The following is an 11,149-nucleotide window of genomic DNA, read 5'->3' on the forward strand; positions in this document are numbered from 1 at the left end:
TTTTTGGCTTCTAATTTTAGTGACTATTGGTACGGGGGGGGGGGGGGGGGAGGGTGTCTGCCTATACCCCTTTTGTCATTCCATCTTTTGTTTTCTGGTTGCTCTAGGTTTCTAATGTTAAAATTGAGTATTCAGTCTAGATCTTTCATCTCCTACACTCTCATTCTTGAAAAATTATTTTGTTTGCTTATTGACACAAATTTTAAATTTGACAGAAAGATGTAGATGCCTTAGATTCAGATGACATTTTAAAGATATAAAGCCCTTTTGGCAAACAGAACAGAACAAAACAAAACAACCTCAGAACTTTTAATTTAGATATTACCAGTTCAAGGAGCTCAAAGTGTTTTCTTTTCAATGGTAGTCATCTATATACAGATTTATATGATGCCAAAGCTGTCTAATTATGCAAATATATTCTAATTTCCATAAGCAAAGGCATTTTCAGTAAGTATTTACATATGATATTGCTATGTACTTATGCAAATGACGTTAACTTTCACCTAGTCCCAAGTGATAAACAATCTCCTAGGTCCTTTAGAGACAATGTCCTTGGGAATACGTAAGGTCAAGTAAGAAAGGTAAGATTTCTAGCTCTAAGCCAACGACACGAATGTCATAGTTAATAATCATAAAGAATAATCCACTGCTATCCAGCCTCCTTTTGCTTCTCATTTCATCATGGTCTAATGCTTTAGAACCATTCTCTGTTTCACAGATGACACTGGGGACAGCACACAAATTCTGAAGGTACCTCACCTCTCCTCTAGAAGGAAGCACATTAAAAAAGAGTTGGCCAAAAATCACCTTCAGTTTGTGCGATTTGAAGCAACAGATCTCCATGGGGTGTCCAGGTCTAAGAGTATCCCTGCACACTTCTTCCAGGTGAGTTTTACAAGGAGAGTTACGACTGAATGTAATTTCATGACCATTAGCAAGCCAACGGTCCTTATTACTCTTTCTTATTCTATTGTAATCTACACAGCAAGTTTAGCTGAAAACCAATACTTTATTTTGTTTCTTCTCTTGTTCCTTCCCAAACACATTATTTCTCCCCAAGGAGCTGAACACATAATTTCAGCTCCCAAACAGCCATTCCTTTACCCAATAGAAATATAAAACTAATTAAGACTGGTAATTTTAGTCCTTCTGCTTTGAATAATTTCCCTCTACAGAATTATCTTTTCTCTCTTACTGCAATTATGAAGATTATATTTTGTTTGACATGAGAAAATTGCAACAGAAGACCCAGGAGCAAATATAAAAGGGGGAAAAATAATTAAATAGAAAGAATTTGCTAGATAAAAAGCATATCCCTTTTGGCTTCTATTTCTGATAAGAAAATACTCTATTGTTGGATGACTTAATGACTATTACGTTCTCTAAAATAGTGATATTAAGAAATATTGTAGTTTTGGATATGTTCTAAGATTTTAAGATTTTTTTCAGTTTATATCATGTCTTCATTTTAATGACAGGTATATTGTGCAACTGAAACATTACTTTTTAGGAATGAGACATCAGTCAATATTATATAAAAAAGATAATTGTTAAGCATGCTCTAAATTAAAAAATATGTAATTGTTATCACTGTGATATCAAACTGTAGTTTTTCTCATAGGCTTTATGCTGGAAAAAAACTGGGTATCTTCAAAACACCTTTTAAAACAATTGCTAACAGATTCAAATTTGTTTCGTAAGAAATTACTTAGATCAGCCTGCAGATATTGTTTCCTCTTTATCCAGGCAAGAGCAAATGTTGGTTACTTTTGATAACAAAATGTGAAATTTACTGTGGATAGGCCCAGGATCTAATTCACATGACTTTCTTTCAATCAATAAGAAACAATAACTGGCACTTCAGGTACTTGCCAGAGACCTTAATATAAAACTTTTTGTTACTCAATTTTTGCCAACTTCTAATCATTTATTCTACTAATGGCATCTGAAACTACATTTTTAAAACCTTACTTTAGTTCCTCAATGGAACTCCTTTATGAAAATGTAATTTAATATGCTCCCTGTATTTGCTGAGCATTGATACAATTGATGTACAGAGAAAATTTCTGCATTCTATTTTTTTTATTGCTATTAAAAATATTTTCCATTATCTTATTCAATATCCCACATATAAGAACCACTTTTATTTTTCTGGAGTTTAGATAGGGCAATTGCTATTTATTCTTAACCCCAGTTTTCTAATACATTTCATCACCATTATTATTATTTAATGATTGTACAGTAGTTTTAACAAAACAACTCAAATTTATTTTGGAACTTTTGAAGGTATAAATGAGAATGAGTATTTATGTGTAGCATGAATATTTATACTTTAAGATTAAATTGATTTTGGAAAATTTATCATGACTACACATTAAAAATAGGTTAATCTGTGCAAACCAATGTTTACATTGTGTGTCTGTCCCAGGTGGCATGGCTCAGTGGTTGAGAATTGACCTATGAACCGGGAGGTCATGGTTCAATTCTCAGTCTGAGCACATGCCCAGTTTGCAGGCTCAATCCCCAGGGGTGGGGGTAGGGGGGAGGGGCAGGCAGGAGGCAGCAGGTCCATGGCTTGTCCTGTTGTAATCCCCATAGTTAACTGCCTCTTAGAAGTCTACAGTAAAGAATTGGAAGTCCTTCTCAGTCCGACAATACACACCTGAGCAGCCAGGTCTGCTCACCACTGATGTTTCTATCTCTCGCTCCTCTCTCTTCCTCGCTAAAATCAATATAAATATATTTAAAAAAAATAAACATTGTGTGTTTGTATATCTATAAAGCTACCTGTATATGTATAGACATACAATTCTGTATGGGAAATTCATTAAAGAGTGGAGTCAATAATTTGCCAATGGCTTAGTGAAAAGTAATTTTAATCTTTATAAAGTAGTTAAAATTTTTTTTCTATTTGGGGAAAATAAAGTATCAATTTGAGAATTATTGTTAGACCATGGAAAGATATAACATAATCTAATCCATTGACTTCATTTATAGATGAGGAGAGTAAGGCCCAGGAAGTTAAGGAAAGCTTTTAAAAAATAGTACAGGCAGTTAGTGGTAGAGCTGGGACATTAGTCAGTGATTCTTCTCTTCCATTTCCACTGCCTCTCTCTTTTTTTTTTTTTTAACTGCACCTTCTGCCTCCAGCTCTGCTTTTATATTTCCTTTTATTGTTAATTTGAGCTAAGTGTTCTTTTTTATAAAATTGAAAAAACATTGATTTTTTTTTTTTAAAACAAGCCATCTACTAAGAGTAGAGGAAAAGACTGTTATATAATTGGAAAAGGTCAAATGGGGAACCTCTGAAAATGATGGTATCTACTTTTTAGAGAAAACTCACCATGTGCCCGGCACTATGCTCAATGCCTTACCAATATTAGTTTATTTAAACCACACAACCAACTTATACTACCTGCTCTATCAAAGGATTAGTTTTTGTTTAAATTGTATGCAGATTCTTTCTATCTCTGACTTAATCAAAACATGATATAGAACTCATGACCAATTCTTTGGTTGTTTCAAAAGGTGACCTTTAATATGGCCCAAATGTCAGTGATCATAGAGATTGGAGCTATTCTGTAAGAATTTTTATTGATTCGCTGGTGATTTATATTGTGGTGTGAAATTGCCCTATTGTTTATATTTTTAAACATAATGTAAGATAACAATTGTCATGAACAAAGTCTGTGTGTATATATTTATGTATTTCCCACCACTAAGAAAGAGTAGTTTGCATTCTGAATGTTCATAAAAGAATAAAGAAAATGACAGTTTAAAAAGAGTGCTCAGAAAAACACAGATTAAATAACCTGAAAGGTAAAGTGGTACTTTTTACTATTCTTTAAATTCATGAAGAGTAAAATGGTAGCAAGCTGTTCTCTATTGTTCACAATCAAGTGCATGCAAACACAGATTTAAATTGCAGAAACTCTTGGAAGTCTCATGAATAAAATACATCCCTCCTCATTTTAGATACAGTACTAACATACAGATTTTCAAACTAAAAAATTGACAAGTTCGGGAAATCACATTATTTCTTACAGCAAAAATTTGAATGAAAGCATTTCATACTAAAGTACTCTAAAATCCCATAATGTGTGTTTGTGTGTAAAGTTTATATAGACAAGTCTATGAATGACTTAAAAAATTAGGCAGCAGATGAGTAGTGCTCACCTTACTCAACATTATTACTGCTAAAGCAGATTTGGATCAGCCAAGTCAAGTGGCATTTGAAAGTATGTGTAGAGACAGTGGAGAGTGAAGGAGGCAGTGGCTCACAATCAAAGGCAGAAGAGTGGGTTAGTAGATTGTGTCTGCTAGCACCAACACCTCCTTGGTAGCCATGCTCTTGAGGTTTGGAGGTAATATAGGAAACAATCTGGCTTGCCGAATGGCAGTACGTTTTATTAACCTCAAAAGGCTCACTGGCATCATGGGAACCACACTTTCTAGTCGGCTTTTTCCTCTGTCCATTAATGTAAACTTCCACACATGAAGCCTTGTTGATATTCCTATTACACCATTTCTAGAAATTGGGTTTTTGTGTGTGTCTGATTGACTTTATAACTTCATCACTTTCCTGTTGTTTGGCACATAGCAAAAGTTAAATGAATGACCAAACCCATGGAATCCAAGAGGGTATAGGGCTAAAAAGTACCTTAGCTATCACCTAGTCTAGCTTCTGTTTCATAGACACGGATGCCGAGGTACATAGTCCGAGTTGCCTAACTTCACACAAATAATTAATGGAAGAGCCAGGACTAGAATCAGATTTGGTGAGCCCCAGTTCATGCTGACTTGAAAGCTACAACATTTTGGAAGCGGTAACGGTGGAGATACAGGTCCACATTCACAGGCAAGGCTTCTGGGACTCTGTGCGGCCGTGAGGTAGCTCATTCTGAGAGGGATGTCAAAGTGAATGAAGAGAGGAAGGCAGCTGTCAGCAGACCTGGCTTCTCAGGTGTGTGTTGTAGGACTGACTACACTCAGCTCTCTGAGGACTTCCAATTCTCTAGTGTAGACTTCTGAGAGGCAGTTAACCATGGGGATTACAACGGGACAAGCCCAAAGCAAGCCTTATCCGAAGCGTTAGGAACTATGCTGTAAAATAAAAAGAGCTTTGGAAAGTACTTTTGGTCACGACCATTTCAAATAATTCCATAAGGCTTTACTTGACCTTTGTCATTTGCTCTCAAGGCATTTTCCTAATCAGCATACCTTTTACTTATGACGGCTATTTTCAGATTCCAGAGCCCAGGAAGCCTTTCAAGGCTAACAATAATGAGTTGTTTATAAAAGCACCATTGGGGATTTCTTTCAAAAAATTAAAATTAAGTTAATGTTAACTAATAGATGTTAAACACATTTTTTCCCCCTTACCTCCCCTCCCTTCCCCATTTATGTTTGCTTTCAAGTTTCAAAACCTCGATTGCTCTATCCTTTAACTTTAGGAAAAAGTGACCCACGGAGTTTTCATGCCCCGAGGCTATCTCGAATTGATGCCGAGTCCTAAGGGCCACGAAGTGGATCACATAAGAGCCACATGTTTCAACAGTGACATCGTCCTGATGCCCGAGCTGTCCACCTTCCGGGCGCTGCCATGGGCCGAGAGGACGGCGAGAGTGATCTGTGACCCGTTCACGGTCACGGGCGAGCCCCTGCTGACGTCCCCGCGGCACATCGCCAAGCGGCAGCTGCGCCAGCTGCGGGGCGCGGGCTTCTCCCTGCTCTCTGCTTTCCTCTACGACTTCTGCGTTTTCGGGGCGCCCGAAGTGATCAATTCCAAGACCATATCCTTTCCCGCTGCAACCTGGTTCAACAACCACGACCAGCCCTTCATCCAGGAGCTCGTGGATGGTTTGTGCCGCACCGGAGCCCATGTGGAGAGCTTCTCCTCCTCGACCAGGCCCGGGCAGGTGGAAATCTGTTTGCTGCCCGAATTTGGCATCGGTTCAGCCGACAACGCGTTCACCCTCAGAGCAGGCGTCAGAGAAGTGGCCCGGAAATACAATTACATCACCAGCTTTTTCATCGAGACTGGCTTCTGCCATTCAGGAATCTTCTCTCACAGCCTCTGGGATGTGGGAGGGGAGAACAATCTGTTCTGCAGCAGCCCCGGCCCCGGGCCGCTCTCCGCCGCCGGGAGGCGATGGGTGGCCGGACTCTTGAAGCACGCGGCCGCGCTCAGCTGCCTGCTGGCTCCTGCCCGCAGCTGCCGGAAACGCTACTCCAAAGAGAGCAAAGAGCAGCAGGAGAGCGTGCCCACAACGTGGGGCTACAATGACAACAGCTGCGCCTTTAATGTCAAGTGTCACGGGGAGAAGGGCGCCCGGGTAGAAAACACGCTGGGCTCTGCCACGGCCAATCCTTACCTGGTGTTGGCCGCCACGGTGGCAGCAGGTCTGGACGGACTTCAAAGCCGCGAGGGTGCCCTGCCTGGCCCCGAGGATGATGACAGCCCTGAGCTCTACCCGTCAAAGCCTCCTGAGATCCCTTTGAAGCTGGAAGATGCCCTTGTGGCGCTGGAGGAAGACCCATGTCTGCGACAGGCTCTCGGAGAAACTTTCATTCGGTATTTCGTTGCCATGAAGAAATATGAGCTGGAAAATGAAGACACAGATGCGGAGAGAAATAAATTCCTGGAGTATTTTATTTAGCATGGATTCCCTTCCCGATTCCTTTAGAGATGTGGTTTTGTGACTTCAGTGGCCGAGCTAGCAGAAAGAAAAGATTGCGCGTTTGTAATGAACAAGAAGATTACAAGTGCTGTCGCTCTTCTATTTTGTTGCCATGGAAGTGGGCTGCTGAGAGGACTCTGATGACAATAAAGTTGCCGTGAGGCTGTGCTACGCAAACTCACCATGTCTTGTCCAGGGGGTCATCATTTCCTGTGTATGTTGACCTCGATCAAATATTCAGTTTTTTTTTCAGGCAACATGTATATTCACACAATAAACATGTCTTAAGAATTAGAAAGCAAAATTTAATCACTTAAACAATAATTTAAATCATACAGATAGGTTGTGACTGCCAGGGAGACAAATAGACTGGGAGTATAATCTCACGAATCAAGACATACTGGGGATCTATTTTGCAAGCCTCATCGTGATGTTTCCAAATAAGTTAAAATAAGTTTGGCAAAAATATGTCATGATGACAAGTCAGCAAGAGCGTTCCCATATGTCCCTTCTCTTTTTACCCTTCTTCATCAGCAACTCCTCAAAGGCCAAGGAACTTCAAGGCTATAAGGTCCGCAAGAAAAAAAAATCCACAAGAAATAGAATTCAGGCTGGGAATGATGAGGCCGAGTGTTTAAAACCATATTTGAAAACAATGCCTCACCTAGAAGCCCGATCTATAAAGCAAGGTGGAATGGGTATGCGTGTGGGCGTGGGTGGGCTCTGTGTGCTTTGCTCCCTTCTTTGAAACTAGAGATTTCAAAGATACCGCTGGTGCTTTGTGAAGTGTGAGAACAACTGCCTAGATAATGAGGGCTATGTTTGCAGCTTAAATTTGTATTTAAATGACTGATTCTGCTGCCCACAGAGGTTGGTGTCTCTCTAGAGAATATTTGTTCCGGACCTGAATGAGATAATACTGTAACTATCACTAAAGGTTAGCTTCTTTTGGGAAAAATGCCAACATCCACTTACCAGCAAATGAAAACCCTATTCTAGTGCTCAGGATCAAACAGGAGATTTGTGTGCAATTAAAACTGACTGTGTTCTCGATTTAGATAGCAAACACACGAGCTGAGGATTAGAATTTGGCTCAGACTCTCCTATTCAACTTTGTAGTAGAGTAGCCCCTTCTTATCTGTGGGATTACATTCCAAGACCCCCCAGTAGGTGCTGAAACTGAGGATAGGCCTGAACTCTAAATATACTGGGGGTTTTTTTTCTGTACATAGATACATAATTTTTCACTTAAAGGAACCACGTTCTGCTTCTCTTTAGCATATCCAAATGACAGCATCACTACTCTTGAGCTTTGGGGCCACTATTAAATACAATGAGGGTGACTTGCACACAAGTGCTGTGATACTGTGACAGTTGATCTGATAACACACAGGGCTACTGAGCGACCAATGGGTGGCTAGCATGTACACCATGGATATGATGGACAAAGGAATGATTCATGTCCTGTTCGGAGAGAGAGGGACAGCGTGGGATTTCATCACGCTACTCAGAAGGGCGTGCAATTTAAAACTTATGGCAGGTGTGGCTCAGTTGGTTGAACATCATCCTGTGCACAGAGAGGTCGATTCTGGGTCAGGGATAGATGTTTCTCTTTCGCTCTCTGTCTCTCTCTCAAAACAGTACAAATATAAATAAAACTTATGAATTGTTTATCTTTGGAATTTTCCATTTCATCTTTTCAGATTGTGGCTAGAATAGCTGAAACCATGAAAAATCAGAACCGCAGATGGGGGGGGGGGCACTACTCTACTCAGTAGCTTAAATAGTGACAGTTGGTCTGTCCTTCACTAATTGCTCCTCTCCCTTTTTCTTTGAGCAGGAATGTGTTTGTATACAGAAGAATAAGGATCTTTGTGGATGAAGTGGTGGAGAGGAAGTTAGTGTAGAGCGGGTAGAACAAGGAAAGGAAATCTTCCCTGAATCTTCCGAGAATGAGATTCCACACACTACATCATGTCAGGGAGAGGAAGGAGCAAGCCCATGGCAGCTTGCTAGTTGTCTGCCAATGTTCATTCGCCCCTCTCTTCCCAGTAATAACACCTAAATATGTCAGTTGGGAACAAAGTTTGAAAAATCAAAGTGGCATTTCTGAGTTTCCATTGTAGCTGAGTATGGTCATGCTATTAGGTTCAGAGCAAGGGGAATTAAGTAGAAGTGCTGTATGGAAGCTCTGAGGAACTTCCTTAAAGGACAGATGCTCTGCTCCTGGTCCTTTCTCCATCTTTCTGCCTTTACCCTTCCTGCTGGCTGGCCTCAGATCAGGTGGCTGGAGTAATGCCCCAGGGGATGGAGGCCACACAAGGTGAAGTAATAAGAGGGAACCTCAGTTTTGTGGGGCAGAACTCGATTTGCCCACATTCAGATTGTAATCTGAGAGAGTAACAAACTTCTATCTCCTGAAAGGAATAGTGATTTAGGGTCTTCATTACTTGTGACAAACTTTATATTCTATCTTACTTGTGTGTGAGTGTGACTGACTGTGCGAGTATGAGTGATATGTCTAAATGTAGGTGTGTGTGGGAAATCTGAGAAATTGAGGATGAAAGAATCCTATATAATAAAAGCCTAATATGCAAATTGACCGAACTGTGGAATGACCAGTTGCTATGATGTGCACTGACCACCAGGGGGCAGACGCTCAATGCAGGAGCTGCCCCCTGGTGGTCAGTGCACATACACAGGGGGAGCGCCACTCAGCCAGAAGCTGGACTCACAGCTGGCGAGTGCAGCGGCAGTGGTGGAAGCCTCTCCTGAGTCTGCTGCAGGTGGGTGGTAAGGAGCGAGGGGTCCCAGACTGCAAGAGCCCCGGACTGTGAGAGGGATGTCTGACTGCTGGCTTAGGCGGACATCCCCAGAGGGGTCCTGGACTGTAAGAGGGTGCAGGCTGGACTGAGGGACCTCCCACCACAGTGCACAAATCTTGTGCACCAGGCCTCTAGTAAAGATATAAGAAGTGAAAGCCTACTTCCTCAATCTTTCCACTTTCGCAGAGGAGAATATGAGTTAGAGGGATCCACACATGCAAAAAAATTGTATTGTCTCCCACCCTAACAGAATTCTAGAGACCCATTCAGAGTCTATGGGCCTTTGTGAAACACATCTCATGCTTTGGCTTGGTTTTATGTCAATGGGTTAAAGATGTGATTAAAAAAAAACAAAAAAACTCTGCTAATCACAGTGCTTGTAGCCTTTATTTTTTCCCTTACACATTTTATTAGCATTTAAAAAACACAACATTCAGCATGCCAGAGTGAGGAAATTATGGGAATATTATCTTCAGGGTTTAATGTAGTGAGGTAACAGAAAATAGTCAGCCATGTACTACCAGTCAGTTTATAGCATAAGTTGGTGTGGCCATTTTCACGGTGATTTCCCTTAGGTGTGGGCCGATGTTCATTCTTATTGTATAAGGCAAACCAGCAATAAACATTGGCCTAGAGAGTTTAAGCTAAAGAAAAATTGGGGTAGGTATAAAAATTCAGTTGTTGGTTTCTATTTTGTAGGGGACTTTCTGCTGATGCTTCTAGGTACCTCCTTAATCTAGCTAAGAAGGCCAGACAGATATTCAGCAGCACTTATTGGGCACCTTTTGTGTGCCGAGTCTTCTGCTGGGACTCAGCACCAGGGGAGACCAAGACAAAGAAGATGAGCAGGCAGTGGGAGAGTTTTGGATCTGTGTATCTTAAGCAGAACAGAAAGAATTTGTTTGTACCCCTAATGCTGAAAAAACAAACAAACAAAAACCTACTTCGAAGGCTGCTTTTATGGCTTGAAAAGGATGCTTTATGGATCTCTTTACAGAAATTACTTTCTTATTTTCATTCCCTATAATTGTTCTAATCAAAGCTTAGGGGAAAATGTGATTACTGAATTTAAAGTTGGTTATTAAATGAGTATACATGAGAAATGTAAATTAAAAACGATAATATTTTAAGACTGGAAAGTAAAACATTAGTATCATAGTAAGAAGTTTCTATTTTCAAGGACATTTTATGATCTAAAATTTCATTTTACAGTGAGTGTCTGAATAACAATGAAGCTTGAAATGATTTGAAGGCACTGAAAGATCTAAAAACTAAATATGAATAAAAATTGAAAGCATACAGTGCAGTCTGAACTTATCAGCATCACACAGCAGCCTATTGACATATCGCCAGTCACCTGTATAACAAAACAGACTTACCAATATGTTTGTGGTATAGGTGTTATCGAACGATACCTTTAATCTTGGGTTTTCTATTACAGGTGTTAGAACCTGTATCTCTAAACACTGCATATGCGCACCGTGCCTTGCATGTTCCCTGTTAAAGCTCCTCTCATGTTGCCTATAATTAGTGGTTTACCTTACAGCTTTCCTAATTAGGATGTGAGTTCCAAGAATGAACAGCACAGATCTTATTCATATTTATAGTTATATTTATATTTTTTGTCCCTTGCCAATGTTCTGG

The 11,149-nt window shown here is 40.3% G+C and overlaps 1 protein-coding gene across 3 annotated transcripts in view; it reads left to right on the forward strand.

Annotated features, from left to right (window-relative positions):
• LGSN (lengsin, lens protein with glutamine synthetase domain) overlaps positions 1-8,187 on the forward strand; it is a 31,028-nt gene extending 22,841 nt beyond the window's left edge. For all 3 annotated transcript variants that reach the window (XM_059699640.1, XM_059699639.1, XM_059699641.1), the window contains 2 exons: positions 719-885; positions 5,454-8,187. In XM_059699640.1, coding sequence (XP_059555623.1) covers positions 719-885; positions 5,454-6,659 — 1,373 coding nt within the window. In that variant the 3' untranslated portion in view covers positions 6,660-8,187. The remainder of the gene's footprint in view (positions 1-718; positions 886-5,453) is intronic.
• The last annotated feature ends 2,962 nt before the right edge of the window (positions 8,188-11,149 follow it).

This window comes from Myotis daubentonii, chromosome 6, assembly GCF_963259705.1.
Source record: "Myotis daubentonii chromosome 6, mMyoDau2.1, whole genome shotgun sequence".
Classification (NCBI taxonomy): Eukaryota; Metazoa; Chordata; class Mammalia; order Chiroptera; family Vespertilionidae; genus Myotis; species Myotis daubentonii.